Here is a 20,594-nt window from a genome sequence, read left to right on the forward strand (position 1 = left end):
TTCTCCTCCTCAACAATTGGATTTAAGTTGACTGCAAAGCATTTTTCACACACCTTGAACCTTCTTCAAGGAAAACAAGGCTTCTTCAACTACTTTGAACATGAAGGGAAGGGGAGGGGAAGGGAGGGAGGGGAGGAGAGAGGAGAGGAGGGGAGGGGAAGAGAAAGAGAAAGAGAAAGAGAAAGAGAAAGAGAAGGGGAGGGGAGGGAGCGGAGGAGAGGGGAGAGCAGAGGAGGGGAGGGGAAGAGAAAGAGAAAGAGAAAGAGAAAGAGAAAGAGAAAGAGAAAGAGAAAGAGAAGGGGAGGGGAGGGGAGGGAGGGAAGGGAAGGCAGAGGAGGGGAGGCAAGGGAAGGCTACGGGAGGGGAGGGAGGGAGTGAGGGATCAATTAAAATGAATGAAAAGAAAAATATACAACTGTGTGTGCTACTTCTCCTTAGAAATCACTGCTTGTTCAGTTGCTCCTTCCCCCTGCTGATTTGCATCGGAGCACCCAAGTGAAATAAAACCAAGTGACTTTGAGCGACCTGGTTTCAGTAATGACACTTTTCTGGAATGTTTGTCTGGAGAAATAAGGAAAGATAAGAATCCCGTGAGAAAGCTGTGCGAATATTGCTCAAAAGAGCCCCAGTAAAAGAAAACTAGAGCCAGGATTTCAGCATCCCTCCCCAGCAAAGAACATGGCCTGGGTTTCTGTTTCCCCAGCCCAGCAAGCAAGCAACACTTGGGCCACTGAAAAAAAGGAGCAAAGGCAGCATCGATGGCCATTTAATATATTCCCCATTTTTTTTAAAAAAAAAAAAGTGGAATTCAAACAAGAATGAGGTATTCCAACCTACCAGTAAGAGACCTGGGCAGGTCTAGTTTGGGATCTGTTTCCCCAGTTGACGAGTCCTCTTCCTACAACAAAAAATGATTCAGTGGAATCGTTAATCACTTAGAAATCATTGCAGCCTAGAGAACTAGAACTGGCTAGTAGGGAAGTAGGGCATTTTGGAGAGTTGTAGCTCATATACTAGAGCAGGAGTCTTCAAATCCTGGCCCTTTTATGACTTGTGGACTTCAACTCCCAGAGTTCCTCAGCCAGCGTGCCACAAGTCATAAAAGGGCCAAGTTTGAAGACCCCTGCTATAACCCAATCCACCCACTCTGTTACTTATAATCCCCTTTTTCTCTTTCCTTCCATTTGTTTTTTCATTGACTTATCAAGGGAGCTGAATCTTTGCATAGTATCCCTAATATAATTTGAGCTGGGTTATTTGTGCCTCAACTTAGGCTGGGCCAGGAGGCAGTTATAGCTGTGTTTGTTTTAGTAATACAAAAAAAAAAATAAAGTTCAATCTACCTTGGTTATAACTGCCCAATCTAGTCTTGGAAAGCAGCATATCTAACAACTATACAGAGAACAGAAACTTGGCCTGTTTATGAGAAGGTAACGTTTGGCTTTGGACCAAGTTGCAAAAGACAGGCTTGTTAGGTAGATAGACTCCTGCTAATGAATGCTTTGTCCTTTTGATAAGCCCTAATCTACATTCATCAAGAACGTCTGTTTTGCTGGTTGAATGCCTTAAGATGCCTGTAGTGTTTCCAAAACTGAAAGCTGTTGTCTGATGGAGATACAGTCTGGCAACTAGAATCCTCACAGCTAGGCCACCAATTAATTCTGGATACCTCCCAGTCCAGTCTTCTGTGTGGCTTTGTTCCTTTTTTTTTTTTTCTCCTTGCCACAAAAAGAACTTGTGCTCTTTTCCTTGGTTTGATTCTGTAGTTCTTCAAAGAGGACAACGGGTTTTGCCGTTGTAAAGAAGTTGGCTGATTCTGAGAAGGGTAGCCAAAGGGATATGGCAGCAGAAAACACACGGAGATCAATTGTTCCTAAGCAGCAAACGTCTCCTTTACTCTCCAGGTAATAACATTTTCATAGCCTTTCTTCTGGGCATGATGAAAAGGTCAACAAGGACCTTGAAAGGTGTGTTTTGTTATGTTTTCCTTGGTTTTGAGAACACTCCAAGTGGGACATTTATGTTGCCATGGGCTTTCTTCACTTGGACTGTTCTTTGTCCACTGACACCAGAGAGAAACTGAGTTGAACTGGGATTTTTTTTCAGCCTCAGTACCAAAACCAACATCTGAAAGAAGAGTACTACTTTCTTAAACTTGTATGTATGTGTTTTTAAGTCAGTGTTGACTCCATGTGACTTCCTGGACAATTTCTAGGTGAGGTTTTTTCAAAAGCAGTTTGCCATTGTCTCCTTCCTAGGGCTGAGAGAGAGTGACTGGCCTAAAATCTCCTGCTGGCACCATGTTTAATGGGAGACTAGAGTTCAGATATATGGGTCCTAAAAGACAGAAGGTCCATCATTGGAACTCTTGTTTTATCATCCTCATCCTCATCATCAGGACTATTGTTTTAATTTAGCAGTATTGGTACAGATGTTCATATTAGAATTATTTGGACTGTATCTGTTGTTTTCATGTAAAATAGGCAGTAAACCATGAGCTTGGGGGAAGGAGAGATTTACATTCTCTGATCTGACTTATCATTTGCTGGCATCAACTGCTATTGAGCTCACTGAGAAAATGAAGATGCATATAAATACATTTCTGTCTCTGTCTCTCACACAGAGAGAGAGAGAGAGAGAGAGAGAGGGAGGAGAGAGAGGGAGAGAGGAGAGAGAAGGGGAGAGGGGAGAGAAAGAGAGGAGAGAGAGAGGAGAGAAAAGGAAAGAGGGGAGGAGGAGAGAGGAGAGAGAGAGGAAAGAGAGAGAGGAGAGAGAGGGAGGAGAGAGAGGGAGAGAGAAGGAGGAGAGAGAGGGGGAGAGGGGAGAGAAAGGAGAGAGTGGAGAGATGGGAGAGAGAAGAGAGAAAAGGAAAGAGGGGAGGAGGAGAGAGGAGAGAGAGAGGAAAGAGAGAGAGGAGAGAGAGGGAGGAGAGAGAGGGAGAGAGAAGGAGGAGAGAGAGGGGGAGAGGGGAGAGAGAGGAGAGAGGGGAGAGATGGGAGAGAGAGAAGAGAGAAAAGGAAAGAGGGGAGGAGGAGAGAGGAGAGAGAGAGGAAAGAGAGAGAGAAGAGAGAGAGAGGGAGGAGAGAGAGGGAGAGAGAAGGAGGAGAGAGAGGGGGAGAGGGGATAGAGAGGAGAGAGTGGAGAGAGAGGAGAGAGAAAAGGAAAGAGGGGAGGAGGAGAGAGGAGAGAGAGAGGAGAGGGGAAAGAGAGAGAGAGGGAGAGAGAAAGGAGAGAGAGGAGAGAGGGGAGAGAGAGAGAGGAGAGAGAGGAGAGAGAGAGGAGAGAAAAGGAAAGAGGGGAGGGGGAGAGAGGAGAGAGAGAGGAGAGAGAGAGAGAGAGAAAAAAACCAGGACTAATAGCAGATTTGGGGACATGCATTAGCGACGATAAGACTAATAGCTTTCTCCATTTCTCAGTGTTGCTGATCATTTCAAAATTAGAGGGCCCCGTCCATGAAAACCCTGTGCTTAATCAGATAAAACAGAAAAGGCTTCCAGATATTTTTTTTTCTTTACATCCTTGTCAAAAGAGAAAAGAACAAGGCATGAACCAGAAGCTCACAACTAACACAACAAGCCAGCTCCAGCTCAACTTCTCTCCTTACCACAAAGACAGAAGTTTTACCCCCAAGTAATTTATCTTTGTAATGACTTTTTTTTTTTACAGAGTTGGCTTAGATTCAACTGAGCATATGATACAATAAAAGAGACAGATGAAATTATTTTGTCATCTAGTCTTCCTGGTGGGTAAAGTGGGAGCATTTTAAAATTCAGGGTCATTTTCCCTTTGAGTAAATGTGTAATATTTACTCAAAATCTGCCTACCATTTCCGAAACGTGCTCTTAGCCTGCAAAAGGAGACATCATTTTCCTACCACCTTTTGCAAAGTGCTTTATACTTTCTAAATTTCTGGGAATTGATTTGTGTCTGATTTTATTGTTGCAAGATGGTGGAAGATGGTAGCGATGTTTCCCCCCCCCCCTTATATATCTCTCCCCACCCAAACTACGCAGTCAGCTAGATTACCCAGTTTTCTGATTAAAAAAAAACACACACAGCACAGACAGAATTCTGTTGGCATTGATTTAAAGCCAGGAGAATGTGGGTTGCTAGAGAAAAGATTGCCCATTGAAAGGTAGGACACTCTCAGCACACCCTTGGGCAAATTGTTAATAAATAAGTTTCGGAATATCACATTCTACCTATGAAAATTGCATCAACATTCTCTTTTGCATTACTCGTGGGTTTTCTACCCCTGGACTTTGAAGAAGCAGGATAGAAGTATTGAATGCTTTTCAACTTTGGTATTGGGGAAGACTTCTGAGAATACCATGGACAGCAAATCTTTCTTTCTTTCTCTCCTTCCTTCCTTCCTTCAATAAATTCTTGTTCAGTTTGAGAAGGAAGGAAGGAAGAAAAGAAAAGAAAAAAGAAAAGACATGGGAAGGGAAGGGAAGGGAAGGGAAGGGAAGGGAAGGGAAGGGAAGGAAAGGAAAGGAAAGGAAAGGAAAGGAAAGGAAAGAAGGAAAGGAAAGGAGGAGGAAGGAAGGAAGGAAGGAAGGAAGGAAGGAAGGAAGGAAGGAAGGAAGGAAGGAAGGAAGGAGGAAGGAAGGAAGAAAAGAAGGAAGGAAGGAAGGAAGGAAGGAAGGAAGGAAGGAAGGAAGGAAAGGAAAAGATGGGAAGGGAAGGGAAGGAAAAGAAAGGAAGAAGGAAGGAAGGAAAGAAGGAATAAGGAAGGAAGGAAAGAAGGAAAAGATGGGAAGGGAAGGGAAGGGAAAGGAAGGGAAGGGAAGGAACCAATGGATCATCAAACAAATCAACTCAGATTTCTCACTTGAGATTCACATGACCAAGTTCAAATGATCATATTTTGGACACCTTATGTAAAGACCCAGCTCTCTGGAAAAAGGGGAAGGAAAGAGAAGAGGATGAGCAGCATCTCGATGGATAAGTGTACCACCAAAGGAGCAGGTTAGGGACAGAGCATTGTGCAGGAAATCTATCTATGTTATTGCTAAGAGTTGACAATGGCTTCATGGCACACAATCAACCAATCTACTCCAGAGCTGGTGGTGCAGGGGGGAATTGGGGCATTATGCAAAATAGGTGGGCAAATCCCTCTTTGGAAGTTTTCTACTTCGAAGCCTGGGGGGAGGGGAAAGAAACAATCTAATAATCTCTCCAATCTGATCGCCAGTAATATCACCACTTAAAAAAAAACAGACAGTAACTAAAAATGGGAGAGATTCTCAAGGGATAATAAAAGTTTATATCATTAAATTATTTTATTAATAAATTACATATTTGCTTCCCCTTTTAGATTTGGATACCATTTTTATCCGAAAATGCCATGCGCTGTTGTGACCCTTAATTAACAGAAACAGCTAATGAGGGTTCAGTTGGTAGATATTAAGAAAGAAGCCCTTCAGATGTTCCAAAGGTGCTTTTTCAAGAGGCAACTGAGCATTCTTTGTTTTTCCTTGAAGACGTTTTGTTTCTCATCCAAGAAGCTTCTTCAGTTCTGGTCCAGTTCAGTTCAGTTCGCAGAACTGAAGACTCTCCCTGGATGAGAAGCAAAAGGTCTTCAAAGAAAAACAAAAGAAGTCCAGTTGCCTCTTGAAAAAGCACCTTTGGGAAACCATGATTCGGATGACTGAGAATCTCCATAGACAAGTTCTTCAGATATATCAAGAGTTCTGACGATACTTGGTATTCCTAGCAATGGCCCTGTGGGAACAGTCCAGGGAAAGAAATATTTTTGGGAATATTAAAAAGGCAGAAACTTCTCCACATACACACACACACACACAGCCAGACAATTCAACAGAAGCCAGCTTTTAGAAATGCAGAAGTAATAATCCATTCAGGAAGGTTGAAGCCCTCCAGCTAGAAGTTGAAGAGATCAGGAAGACAAAAACCCTTAAAATCTACATACCCCACCCAAACTCTAAGACAGAACATAATAGGATTAACCCACCACCATCAGAATACCAGAAAGGCACACTCAGACTCAGGTCAAAGTTCATGATATAGGAACAACTCCAAACAAAAGCCCAAGAAGGTATAAAAACCCACTCCCTACTATATGTGCTCTCTTTTTTTCCCAGAGCCATCTTTCTGTCTGGTTCTCCTCTTCAATAAACTACAACCTTCTTTCTAAAGCAGTCGCCATGTTGCTTCTTCCCGGCTTGGACTGGACCCTGATGAAGATTTTTCCTTCAACAGCTCCATTTGTGATTTTTCTTCCCAGGCAAAGCCCATCTCAGAATTTAACTGATCAGACTTCAGGACATCTGGCCAATCGATGTACGTTTGATTAAACTTGCATTTACTCTAACTTAGCTCTGTCATACTAAGATTATCTGGAGAGCTAAAGATGAGCTGAATTGGGGTGATCAAATGTCCATTGAATTAATCCCATTAGGATCAACCCATTTGTCTTTTCTTCCTTCCTTATCATAAAAAGAAAGGCTCCAAGTTTTCCATTTTTGTTCAAGGCTGAGAAAAAATGATGACCAGATTCGGACAGACTAGGATTTTTTTTTTTTAAAAAAAAAATGATCCAAAGTTGAATCCTTGCAAAGCTAGTAATTAGATTTCCTTGACTCAGATGGAATTGAAAAATAAACTTAATAAAAGATCATTGCAGCTTGAGTGAAGGGCATTCCCTGAGCTGAGGAAATCATTTAGGACCATGGAGGGATTACCCAAACTCTAATTTTATTGTTGACTTATCATTTAATATTTGCTGTTTTCAGCCAATGATTTTTGTCTCCTTCCCCACCTTAAGTGCCCTATGCCCTTCCCATCCAGAAGGTTAACTGATAAATTCACATTTAACATGTCTCTCTAATTTTTCAAATTATGTTTCTCTTTGCCTCCCCTCCTTTCCCCTCTTTTTCTCTTGTAAATGTAATTATATTGGCTCCATCTTGTGGCCAAATAAAAGATAGATCTTTAGCTATCATATCATAAATACTGTACGTGCAAGAGGACCATACTCAGTGGCGGGATTGAAATAGGTGAACAACCGGTTCTCTGTGTGGATGCCGCTTCCAGAAGTCCATTCTGGGCCCGGGAAACAAAAAATTAGCTGCCGGTTCTGCTGAAGTGGTGCAAACTGGCTGAATCCCACCACTGACCATGCTCCACCAAGAGAAGATCACTAAAATTCTCTTCTCAGTTGAAACCAGCTGTAAAGCAAATTCTGACATTGTATGAAAAGTGCAAGTCAAGAAGGTTGGGAAATTTAGCCCAGAGCAAATGCTGAGTCATCTGACCGTAATCCGAATCTACCTCCACCTCCTCACAGCCATGTACCTCCTTCCTGAGGTAGTCTGAGGCACTTCTCTCCGGGCAGATTTGCAAACTTTTGTGTCTGAGGATCACAATCTCTTTGACTTGTTCCGCTGGTTCTGGCTCCTGAGGAAGTGTGTAGCGATTATAGGCCGATACCTGGTTGTGGCAATGTAAACAAACCGATATCAATAAACATTCTTTCTTTCTTTCTTTCTTTCTTTCTTTCTTTCTTTCTTTCTTTCTTTCTTTCTTTCTTTCTTTCTTTCTTCTGCGCATCTACCAACTGAAAATTGCCTGCAAAATCTTTGTGGATATTAGAGCTGCTTTCATCTAATTCAGTGGTCCCCAATCTTCAGATCCAGTAAATACGAACAGGGCATTGCAGGTCATCCATCATTCAAGCATTATTATTCAGAATAATAAAGAACGACCAAGTTTTGGAAAGGTATTAACATTCTCACACGGTATGCTGTAAAGTTTGAAAACAAGAATGCCAGCGTTTCAACATTTTAGGCAGCAGCACCAACATTCTTTAGGTCTTGTGAGATTTCAGCTGTTTAAAATAAGCCAGAAAACCTTTGTATTTTATTGAGGGGAGGCCTTACAAACACCATGTAAGAAATTCACATTGCTGTGGTGCATATAGAGGTAGTAACTATTAGAACTGGAATTTCCATTGCTGATCAACGCCATTGTATAGTGCGACTTCACACGACCACATGGCTTAGCAATGGCAGCGCTAGCAGTGAAGGTCACAAATAGCAATCACATGACACTAGTGAGGGGTCCCTGGTGCTCTCTGAGTTTGCTTGTTTTCTTGCAGATGTTTCATTACCCAAACTAAGTAACATCATCAGTGCTAGTTGACCCGCATTGATGATGTTACCTATTTTGGATAATGAAACATCTGCAAGAAAACAACCAAGTTCACAGAGCACCAAGGAACCTTCATTTCAACCCTGAGCTGCAAATATTTTTTATTGGTACATGACTGTGGGGATGCTGTGATAGCCAGAACGTGGAGAACTGGTGATAAGTCCCACTTGTTCAGAGTTGTTGCAAATTCAAACATTTGCTGAATGAGTGAATGTTAAGCAAGGATCACCTGTAGGGCCAGGCATTATCAGTACCAATAGAATATTTGTAGCTCAGTTGAACAAGGTAACTTATTCAGTGTTAGAAAGTAGTAAGGTTTCTAACACAGATGATATTACCTAGTTGGATAATAACAACCAAGTCAGTGGTGAGATTCAGGCGGTTTGCACCACTTCGGCAGAACCGGTAGCTAATTTTTTGTTGCCCAGGGCCAGAACAGACTTCCAGAAGCGGCATCCACACAAAAAACCAGTTGGTCACATATTTGAATCCCACCACTGAACCAAGCTCAGAAAACACTAAGGACCCACAGCACCAAGTCTCTAGCTTAGGTGAAACTCCTCCAATGCTTCCTCTGATCTTTTCCCTTCCTGGAAAATATTCTCATTGGAGAAAGATCTCACCATCTTCCTTGTTTTGTACAAGTTCTTCTCCAGTATCTTCTGGATGTCATTCACCTCATCTTGACTGAGACTCTCTGTGTCATCAGTTACGGTGACAGGATTGTCCTTATGACTAGAAAAGGAGAGGGGAAATCAAGACATCACAGAAAAGGAGTAGCATTCATTTATAAGTCAATGGACCAGCAGGTTTTAGAAAGATGAATTCCAAAAGAGCATAAAAGTTTGAAACTGTACTGTATCTGTCAAAACAAATGGAATGAGGAATTGTAGTTTAAGGTGTTGGATTAGACTTTAAGGAATGCTGACTCAAGTCAAACCTTCAACCACCAAAAATTCAATGGGCGGCTTTGAGTCATTCAGGCCAGTTTATATCTCAAGGTTGCTGTGAAGATAAAATGGAGAGACTAAAGTAAATCTCCTTGAGTTTGTGTGTGTGTGTGTGTGTGTGTGTGTACCACAATGAAAAGGTAATCTCACTGTCAACTGAAGAAAGGAAGGACTCACAGCAATACTTTACGGGAAGGTCTCCACGACAGCTGACCTGCTTCAGCTAACTCAATGGCACGCTTCCTCTCCAGTTTCTCATGCAGAAGAACAATGCTTGACTTGGGCTGCATATATTCCCGGACCAAATATTTCTGCAAGTGTTTGCTGTTGAAATACTCTAATCTGTCCGAGAAAAGAAAATGGGAAAGAAGACAGAGACAGAGAGAAGGAAAGATTTTAACTTCACTCATCCAAAAAGAGCCATGTTTTTGCTGAGCACTGGCTAATCGTGTCACCTACTTGGCTTTTGAGTTGCACATTGTGACTATGCCCAGAGCAAGGAAGTAGTTGGGCCAGGAGAAAAACTTTCATTTAATTTAATTTGTAAAGAATCACTAACATGATCATTCCTCGTACGTTCAACAATTCTATTGTATTAAAAATTTCAAATTTGGCAGAAATTTACGCAAAGGTCCTTTGGTCCATACCAGGGGTAGGCAACCTTGGCTCTTTTATGACTCGTGGACTTCAACTCCCAGAATTCCTCAGCCAGCCATTCTGTGGAGAAATGGAGAGGTTTCCATGCTGAGGCATGTTGACTCAGGAATTCTGGGAGTTGAAGTCCACGAGTCATAAAAGAGTCAAGGTTGCCTACCCCTGGTCCATACCGTGAAAACCTTAAATCACTGATTGTACATTTCTGTCTCAGCATGAAATACATAATGGGCTGATGGAGGCAAACCAATATCAGCGGTAGCCCTTCTATCACCCACCTACCACAGTTAGTTTGGCTCAGAAGCATCACCAATGAAAATTTTCAGGCTTCATGAAAATAGGCTAAAGGACGAGGACTGTGATTGCTAAAATAGTTTGGGGGATCCAGAAGCAGAGAACTTTCTATGCACAGAGGTTAAATATGAGAATCTTTCTCATTAGGAAGCCCTCTGATGCATTGGAAGTCAATTCCCATTACTCCCTTGCCTCGTTCTTTCTTTCACAGGAGCACTCTAAGTTACACAGATCATTTTATACATTGAATAGCGTCTCTCTGTGTTCCCAGTTTAGTCTTGCTTGGTTGAGGAAAGAAGGAGAGGATAGAGGAACAAAAGAAGAGAAAGGGAGGGAGGGAGGGAAGGAGGGAGGGAAGAAGGAAGGAAGGAAGGAAGGAAGGAAGGAAGGAAGGAAGGAAGGAAGGAAGGAGGGAGGGAGGGAGGGAGGAGGGAGGGAAGGAAGGAAGGAAGGAAGGAAGGAAGGAAAGGAAGGAAGGAAGGAAGGGGGAACAGGAACAAAAGAAGAGGGAGAGAGGGAGGGAGGGAGGGAAGAAGGAAGGAAGGAAGGAAGGAAGGAAAGAAGGAAGGAAGGAGGGAGGGAGGGAGGGAGGGAGGGAGGGAGGGAAGGAAGGAAGGAAGGAAGGAAGGAAGGAAGGGGGAACAGAGAAACAAAAGAAGAGAGAGGGAGGGAGGAAGGGAGGGAAGAAGGAAGGAAAGAAGGAAGGAAGGAGGGAGGGAAGGAAGGAAGGAAGGAAGGAAGGAAGGAAGGAAGGAAGGAAGGAAGGACAGAGGAACAAAAGAAGAGGGAGGGAGGGAGGAAGGAAGGAAGGGGACGGTTTCTCATTATTGTGAAATAATAATCTGCTTTGTAACACAAATATGAATAAAGCTAAGTCATCCCTCACGGGAACTTTATACAGTCAGAAAATTCAATGTGCAAGTTTTTTTTTTCCCTTTATACATGTAGAGACTTGTATTTTTAACAAATCCTTACTTGTCTTTCCAATAATATTGTCCCCAGTGTCCTGATATATCTTCAATACCAGCCAACAAATGATCCAGGAACTGAACAAAGAGGGAGGGGTGGAAAGAGGATTTTGATTTACGTGTTTGCATTGTTGTCGAATGAACTCCAGGCACCTGAAGCCTCAAGACAAAAACAGAACCACATTGGGTGGCAGAAGGCTTCACGCTGCTCTGTGTGTCTCGGTCTGTGTGCCTGAGTGAATAAATCACAGAGAAAATTCTCCCATATCTCTCGCACTCGCTTTGGTGAAAGAGAATTTCCTCTTGAAATTCATTTCAAAGAGCAGAATTTTCTGGAAAACTCTGAGGAGTAAAATCAGTTGAAAAGCCACTGATAATTTTTGATATATAAGGAGCATTCAACAATAGCTATCCTCAAAACATGAGGACAAACGTCCAGGTCTACTATGCCGTTGTTTCAAATTTAAAAAATAACATTCTAGATCAGTGGTTCTCAACCTGTGGGTCGGGACCCCATCTGGGGTTGAACGACCATTTGAAAGCCAATAGAATAGACTCTCTTGAATAGAGTCTAATTCTATTGGCTTTCAAAAGCCAATAGGAATTGTCCAGGCTGTCTTTGCCCTGCTGAGCCCACCAAAAATCCCATTCTGCAAAGGGTACTGCACCAGTTGAGTAGTCCTCGACTTATGACCGGTTGGGGGTCGCGGCATTAAAAAGATTGAGAACCACTGTTCTAGATAGCTTTCCAGTCTCCTTACTGAGAACTTACCCGGATATGAATTTGTTCTCCCACCGTGGGGCCGCTTTCTTGTTTTCGAGTGACGTGTAACCAGCCAACGAGGGGACGGATGGTCATCCCCTGCAGCATAAGAGAAAATACTGTAGAAGGCGGAATGTGTAGCGCCAATTCAAACACGGGTTCAATCATTAGATAAATCACAAGGATGCTGGCTGGACAGGATTGAATGATACAAATTATGGGGAAGGATGGAGCAGACTTGAATGTAGATCTTGAACTTGCACTGGGAACCATGTCAAGATGCAGCCTCTGTAGTTTTTCCTAAACTGTAGGAATTGTCCCTTGTATTCTGACTCTCTCTATATAACCCATAGTGAAACTATTTCCCGATTAGATCTCACCACTATTTTTTAAAATTTCTTTGACTAGAGGGAGGAGGAAGAGGAGGAGGAGGAGGAGAGGAGGAGGAGGAGGAATCTCAACAAACTGCTGATCTCAAAAAAAGTCAATTTTGAAAAATGAAAAAGAGCTACAGTTTTCTTAGGAAGAATGATCACCTGTCAGAAAAGAAAGCAAGATGAGCTTTTAGTTTGCCCTTCAGTTATTAGGGGTTTTTTAACAGTGACAAACTCTTGCTGTTATGCAACAACCCATACATGGTTGATGTTGGTTAGATGTCAAATCTGGAGAACCATCATTTCTGCTGACTCCTCTAAAGCAGCCTTCTCTGTTCTTGAGTGTCCTCCAGGTATGTTGCTTTAGACACACAATTCTCAGCAGTGGTCAGACTGGCTGGGAAATTCCAGAAGTTGATTAATCTATCTGGAGAGAACTCCAGGAAGTTGGGTAAGGATATTCGAACAAAATACTAGCTTAGAAAACTTCAGAAGAGCTTCAGGTAGAATAACCATATGGGGACCAAATTAAACAAGGCAACCAACATGCAGTTGAAGTCCTGTTGGACTCTCTTCCAGGTGCACAATGTCCTCTCCAGATGTGGTTGACCTTTTAGCAAGCTTTAGAGCCCCAACTTTCTGATGTCATCAATTTAATTTTACCGCAAGGTGGCACTAGACGTTAAAAAAACTTCAGCAAATTCTCCTTCCCCCAATTTTGCAATTTTTATTATTAGCAATGCTGAGTGCCTGCTGAGCAAAAATACAAGCTGCAGAAATAAAATGAAAATCCTATAAACAAATCACCCAATATAAGCTAATGTGTTGCTAGATCACAATCAGTGACTAACTTGTGTATTCATTGAACATTTAGTTTCAAGAAACGTGGGAGAGACAACTTGGAAGTTTTTTCCGGATTCTTGGAAAAAGTTTCTTCAGAGAAAATTGGAATTTTTAAACAGAAAGAACAGCAGCCTTCTGCCCGAATTAAAGGATGCAACATTGTGAAACAGCCAGTCCTTATTTTCCTAAGGATCTTGAAGAAAGGTCTTGAAATGCAGCCCCTATTTTTGTAACTTTGAGGTGGGGGATACTTCTGGAGACCGATCACAAAGAAAACCTCAAAACTGCTGTTTATTGCAATTTTATTGCTCACAATGTATTGGCCAGAAAATAAAGCTGAGTTTTTTTAAAAAATGGGAGAACATTCTGGATAGAATAGAATAGAATAGAATAGAATAGAATAGAATAGAATAGAATAGAATAGAATAGAGCTGGAAGGGACCTTGGAGGTCTTCTAGTCCAGCCCCCTGCTCAAGCATGTGCATGATGCCGTTATCAATTGCATACACAGACATGCAAATCCAAAACATGGCTACCAAAATCCCTCCTTCCACTTGAACCCTGTAGATCAGTATTTCCCAGCTTTGGCTCCTTTACGACCTGTGGACTTCAGTTCCCAGAATTCCCCAGCCAACTGGGACATCCTGGCATCACACGTCTTCAAATGGTCAAAGTTGGGAAACGCTGCTGTAGATCAGTATATATTTTCACTACATTTTATACACAATGATTGTACCTATTGCTGCATCTGTGACTAGCAGCCTGTGAGGCAATTCACTAATGGGAAGAAATTACCCAAGAATTACTCTATTCCAGTAATCGTGCTCAGCTGTTTCAGTTCCCCAAATTTTATATTTTCATATTTCACAATTATTACATTTTTTATATAAAATATAACTGCGGTAACTGTTTTAAAGTGATAAGAAGGTTTTAACAAGGGAGGGCATTAGTCATCTCCCTGGAAATGCTAGCCAATTTGCAATTCCATATCTCTTACTTCCCCTGTTGCTTCTCCCTGAATGGCTGGCTAATAATGGTGGGTTTTTTGCTCAGATATTCTTCAAGTGGCATGTTGATCCAGTTTTAAAAAAAAACAATAATTCACTGATTGTCTATGCATACATGCTCCATTGACACCTCTGAGAGATGATATATCATAATCTGTAGGAGAAGAGGAGGCAAGGCTGGGGGCAGAATTAAGCATGTCATCAGCTTAGCATTGTTACATTGTCATAAATGGTCTAAGTTCATTTATCCATTTTGAATTCCATTGACCCTTATCAATGGAATTTAGTACTGAACTTTAGTTAACTAGATTCTTGTGTATAAGCTTGAGCAATAAATCTTGAACTGCAACTTAACTTGCATCTGATGTAGCCTTCTACAATACGCTACCTTCCCAATATCTGGAGACTAACATATCTCAGAATTTCCAAAGAATGTGTCTGCTGACCATTTTAGATCAGAATTCTGAGAGTTGTAATCTCAGCCTGTTGGTTAAAAATAAACATCAGAGCAGTTATTTAAAGATACGTTCCAGATCTGTGTGTGTGCCAACAGGTAAGAGAATTCAGCCCACCAAACTCAAAATTTGCTTGAATACCTGTACAAAGACAGTAAAGAGAATAACAACTGTGGTTGCCGCAGTGAAGAGCTTCTTCCTCTGGAAGTCAGGGAGCAAAACCACCAAGGAGAAACAGATGGCCCCTCTAAGGCCGCCATATGCAATAATGAACTGGTCCTTGTGTGTAACAGCGTTGATGTGTAACCTGTTGATGATGAAGGTCAGGACCAGAACACCTAAAAGAGATGAAGAAAGGCAATCAGTTTTTAAAAAGATGGGAAAACCAAGGATCACCCACTAAGACCACCATCTAAGACCACCCACTAAGACCACCAAATTGCAGGACCATGTTTTTATATGTGTGTGTGTGTGTGTGTGTGTGTGTGTGTGTGTGTATTTTAATTTCTTCCTCGATTTTCCCAGATCTACCTGTCTCTTGCTAAACTACAATCTCTCAATTGCTCCATAGTCCTTCCTTGCCAGCACTAGGCCCCCCAAAGCTGTATTTGGAGGTCTACTCAACGTTGCTGCCAATTTGTAACTTCAAACATCACAGAGGGGAAAAAATTTAAATCCATGCGGAGTGCAGTATTTCATTGAACTGAAACTTGATGTTAATTCAATTGAATCGTAGAACAAATTTGTTCCTCCTGCTGGCACCGCTGCCTTCCCTCTCCACTCTGTTTGCATGCCAGCTTCAAAGCAAAGCTGGCTTCCACCAGGAAAAGTTGCCCGTTCTTGAAGCCGATCCTTTTTCCTCCTCCTTACCCAGTGCTCTCCAAAGGAGACAGAAAATTAGGGTGAAACAAATGTAGGGCCAGTTCCACTCGTGATTGTCCCTAATGGTGGAGACGCCAAGGAAGATGAAGATGAGAGTGTCGCTCACACTGCTCCACATCTTCATGAAGTATTTAATGGTGGTGTGGGACTTGAGAGAGATGTTGGCTTCCACGTAGCGCTTCATGCCCAAGGCACAAGAAATGATTCTGAGGAGGGAAAGAGAAGCAATTTACTACAGTCCTTTTCCAACTGGTGCATAAGCATCTTATTGGAACAGGATGGGGAAACGACAAGTTGAACCAAATGAAAATTCTTAACTTACAAAGATAGTTCCTTCTCAGCTTGCAATCATGCGAAGAGACAAAACAAGGATTGAAGGCAACTTGGGGGGTTTGAGCCTTTTATAATTGGCAAGTCTTGGACAGGCTCCCATTTTTATTTTTGACATATAGGTGTCAAAAACTGGGAAGATGCCAGCAATCTCAGTCAGTTCATAGAATCCTTAAGTTAGTTTGAGGTCATTAAGTGCAATCTCCTGCAAGGAGAAAAATGTATACACACACACACACACACACACACACACACACACACACACAAGGAGGTCCAATAAAATAAAACTCATCACCTCTCTAGATAGATGATGGTTCTACCTCTTCTACAGCTAGAAAGCTTCTTCTGACGTTCAGTTAGAACCAGCCTTCCTGTAACTTTAATCTATTATTGCGTCTCCTATGCTACATTCTAGATTAGTGCTTCTCTACTTTAACAACTTTAAGAGCTGTGGACCCCAACTCCCAGAATTCCCCAGCCAGCAGTAGACAGAATTTAAAGTATGCTGCCTAAGGAATTCTGGGGGTTGAAGTCCACTCAGTTTAAAGTGGTCAAGAGTGAAAAACACTGCTCTAGAACAGGAGATCTTCAAACTTGGCCCTTTTATGACTTGTGGACTTCAACTCCCAGAATTCCTCAGCCAGGCACTCTGGCTGTCACAAAAGGGCCAAGTTTGAAGACCCCTGCTCTAGAATAATAATGAATAGGATTTAGCCTTCTTCTCCTGGGATCATTACAAGTCCTTGGTGAGGACTATTCTAGCCTGCCATTTATTCTTTTTTCCAATATATATTTTATATTGGAAATATATGCCTTTTGACAAGTAAGGTCATCAGGGGCCATAGGAAGACCAGCAAAAGGAATGTAATGGAAATTCTAAAGCAGTCTGAGAAGGAACCCTTTAAAAAAAATCAACAACTCTCTTGTAAGGGGAAGAAAAATTGGGAGGAAACAAAGACCAAGTCATCAAAATATCCCTAGAATTTAAGGGAGTGAGAGAGTTCAAAACACAGCTGAAGCACTGTAAACTGAAAGTAAGTTCTCACAGTCTTGAGTTCTGTGTTTCTAGTTTTCAACAAAAATCTGATGAGAACTGCACTTTATGTACAGTAGTCCTTATCTCTGCCTAAATAAATAAGAGTTTTTGTCCCTATTTTTTTCCCCCAAAATATTTTGATGCTCAGACCTTAATGGCTAGCGAGAGCAATGGTGCTGAAACTTTCAATCTAAGATTCATTCTGGTCAATACCGCGTCTCGGAAGCCATCAAGCTTCCATTTTACTTACGCCACAATGCCAGAGAGATGAAACATTTCTGCAGTGAGATAAGATAAGTAGCTGTAGAGGAAGACGAAAAGAGGTTCAATCACCAAGATATTTTTGGTAAAGCGAGTGGTGAAGGCTGCAGTCACAGCATAGAGAAGGCCCACCAGGAGCCCCCCAACGCCCACCACAAAAAACTTCCCAATGCCAACAAACACATCGGCAGTTCTGATCGTCGGCATTTCACAAAAGGACCGGAACAGCCTGTAAAGCACCTAGAAAAAAAAAACAAAACAGAAAATATGTGGGGGGGTTTCCCCTAAGAAAAATAAAATGCCAGAATATATTTCCCAGATTTCTGCAAAGTTGTCTACCTTGGAGAAAAAAAATCCTGTTTCTAGACCTTGTTTTTAGGATGTCTGAAAAGAGTTAGTTTAGTTTGGTTTGGTTTGGTTTGGCTTGGTTTGGTTTGGCTTGGCTTGGCTTGGCTTGGCTTGGCTTGGTTTGATTTGGTTTAGTTTAATTTAGTTTAGTTTAGTTTAGTTCAGCTCAGTTCAGCTCAGTTTAGTTTAGTTTTAGCCCATTTTTTGCATACAATTTATTGTTGCAAAGTGGTAGAAGTATGTTTGCCATTTCTTTTATTATATATTTCTAAATCTTTATGTAGGTCCACACCTTTAAATCAAAGAAAGCTCTATGAAAAGGAATCCTGGAATCTAATGGAAGTATGAGAAGCCATGGAGATAGTAAATCATTGAAGAAGCATCTGTTTGAGCTCTCTTTCACAGACATATACACCTCACAGTTCACCTGTAACTAAAATACATGGAACAAACTGCACTCCAGCTTTTAAGAACCCTGAAATGGTTTTGAAAGCATTTATTTTCCCTTCAGCTGAAAGACCACAGGGCTGAAATATGATTCCTGATAGGTTTTTTCAAGGCTGGCTGTACCATCAAGCATGAAGAGGAAGTAACTTTAGGTGGCATCTGCTGGCATTACGGCAGCATCAAGTTTAAAAGACTGCCCTAACTGTGATGAGATAGAGGGAATCTCCAAATATGGACTGAATCCAGGGTGCAGAAGACAAAATTTCTGTATCAGATCCAGTGGGAAAACAATATCTGAGCTTGGCCAAGATGCATTGACTTTTATTCAAGTAGATCACTTTCAGTAGCTTCATCCCTGCACAGTTGGGGGGAGGGGGAGAGACCAGTCAAATAAATACCAATTTCTAAATAAATATCCATGTCTCTTCATATAAAGCAGGGTTTCTCAACCTGAGGAACTTCAAGACATGTGGACCAACTCCCAGACTTCCCCGCCCAGCATAGAAAGGGTTGATTTAAGAAAAAGGACTGATCAAGTCCTTGGAATAAGTACTTTGGTATGCATTGAACTGTAATAGTTTGATACTTACAACACTCACAGCATCGTTGAGGAGAGACTCCCCAAATATCAAAATGTGAAGCTTTTCGTTGACATGGATCTCCTCAAAGACTGAGAGAACCGCAACTGGGTCAACAGCCGCGATCAAGCTACTGAATAAGAGATTATGAAGCAAGGAGATGTCCCCCAGCTGGAAAGCATTGGCTTGACATATCACATAGAGGGAAAATCCGATGCCAAAGACATTCCAGATTGTTCCCACCACAGCATACAAGAGGATGGTTCCAATGTTCTCAAAAAAGGGCCGACTTGGCATGAAATAGCCTGCATCCAGGACAATGGGGGGCAGGAGATAGAGGAAGAAGATATCACTGTCCATAACTGGAGGTGACTTGTCATTCAAGCCAAAGATAATGCCACCCACGATGAGGCCAACAACAATCAATAGGCAGCTTTCAGGGACAACCGATGGTAGTTTGTCAAACAGATGGAAACCTGGCGAAGACAAGACAAAATTATTGAGAAAATCCAAAACTCCAACATAATTTAGCATTGTTTGATGGTCAGTTGACCCTGCTGCATCTCAACTGTAGTGTGAGGTGAAGGCTAGCAAGTTCTAAATTCAAATTTTCCTTGAGTTATGGGTGAATTCATTCATAGGACCTGGCTGGAGGAAGCTGGTTTTGAAACACAGTAGTCATTCAAAAGCCTTGGGGTTCTTTTCTAAGAAAAACCAAATTCCTTAGGTCATAAAATTTTGGAATTAGTTGAGTGAGAAACAATTTGGAAGCTTAGAAGTCAAGGTTGCGTAATTCTGTGCAATTCTGTATCTTTGCTTCATCTTACGCAAATCAGCTTAACAGGATTTCTAGAAAAGATTTTTTATGCAACAGACTGTTTTTGTTTCTAGCCAGCTTTCTAGCCAGCTGTCACAAACGTTCCTAACTAAAAAAAAAATGTAATACACAACCCATGAATAGAAAACAATAATATTTATTTTACACCACCTGTATCGTATTAGTATAAAATCTTGATGTAAGACGAAGTTCCTGGATTTGCAGCAGTTGTAAAACAGCATAATATATCCGTGCAAATCATTGTACACAAATAACTCATTACAAAGATATATACTTACATGCTTTCCTATAAATGTGCATAAACTTTTGTTAAATATGGGGCTCTTTGTGTACATTGACTACAGAAGCTTACTGTGTGAGAATACAGTACTTTTCCTGGATCACAACTGGATATTCCAGAAGAAGGCAGTATCAATAAAAATTTCTCTCAAATGTTACATCAGCTGTAAATTTCAGTCTCATAAATTTCACAAACTGTACATCAACTCTTTAAGATACACCAATATTGTTCTTTTAGTCTAAAACAATAATTTTATCAGCATATTAATACACATCATGAATAATACCTAAATAAATACAGGTGGTTCTCAATTTACAACCACAGTTGAACTTAAAGTTTCCATTGCTAAGCAAGGCAGTTGTTAAATGAGTTTTGTCCCATTTTACGACCTTTTCGCCATAGTTGTTACTGTCCTGTACTGTAGTTGGACTGTCCCCCCCCCCAACCTCTGTTTAGAAATCACTCTTTGAGTTTCAGATTACTTTCCCACCACTCTGTCCCACGGAAACATACCTATTTTGGCCAAGGAAGCCAACAAGATCCACAACGTAATCTCGAAGGGAACCTGGACATGCTGATAATCAAAGAAGTCTGCAGCATCCTTGGATTCGTTTGTCCAGCTTGTCTCCGAGTTCATTTCATGCTGATAATCAAAGACGTCTGCAGCATCCTTGGATTCATTTGTCCAGCTTGTCTCCGAGTTCATTTCACCCAGAGATTCCAGCACTGTAATGTTCTGGAAACTGGCAGTTCTTGGCATTGAGAAGAAGAAGAAGTAAAAGCCTCGAAGACAGAATCTGAGAGCAGCCATCTCACTCAGGACAAATCCCGTCTCCTTCCACCTGCTTGTCGTCCTGTCTGTCTGAGGAAATTCAACATTGGCAGACTATCTATCTCCTCACCCAGCTTAGATGTGTCTGCTTGCATGTTTCTCTGTAGGGCGTTCAAGTTGAACGTACCCTCTATTGTCCTCTGAATTACATAAATGGAGATGCAGCACTGGACTGGGTAAAACAATGAATTCCCTCAAGGCCAGAAGCGTACAATTCCCAATTAAAACTAGATTTCCAGTAGGCATCCTATGGTTAATTGAACTAGGATTACTAATTGA

General features: G+C 41.6%; 1 protein-coding gene across 2 annotated transcripts; it reads right to left on the reverse strand.

Moving 5' to 3' along the window:
- Positions 1–372: 372 nt before the first annotated feature.
- LOC120320406 (sodium/hydrogen exchanger 2-like) lies at positions 373–20,374 on the reverse strand. 2 transcript variants are annotated; one of them, XM_039370055.1, is made up of 12 exons: positions 19,997–20,374; positions 18,378–18,841; positions 16,982–17,232; positions 15,354–15,571; positions 14,625–14,821; positions 11,814–11,903; positions 11,049–11,119; positions 9,303–9,467; positions 8,799–8,910; positions 7,321–7,455; positions 838–898; positions 373–561 (listed from the first exon to the last, which is right to left on the reverse strand). In XM_039370055.1, exons 1-12 carry the CDS (start codon positions 20,292–20,294, stop codon positions 425–427), a joined length of 2,199 nt encoding a protein of 732 aa, XP_039225989.1. In that variant the 5' UTR covers positions 20,295–20,374; the 3' UTR covers positions 373–424. The 2 variants fall into 2 exon arrangements, with proteins under 2 accessions (XP_039225989.1, XP_039225988.1); XM_039370054.1 differs by having other exon boundaries at positions 7,297–7,455.
- Positions 20,375–20,594: the final 220 nt, after the last annotated feature.

This window comes from Crotalus tigris, unplaced genomic scaffold (genome assembly GCF_016545835.1).
Source record: "Crotalus tigris isolate CLP2741 ecotype Arizona unplaced genomic scaffold, ASM1654583v1 scf7180000021358.389521, whole genome shotgun sequence".
Lineage (NCBI taxonomy): Eukaryota > Metazoa > Chordata > Lepidosauria > Squamata > Viperidae > Crotalus > Crotalus tigris.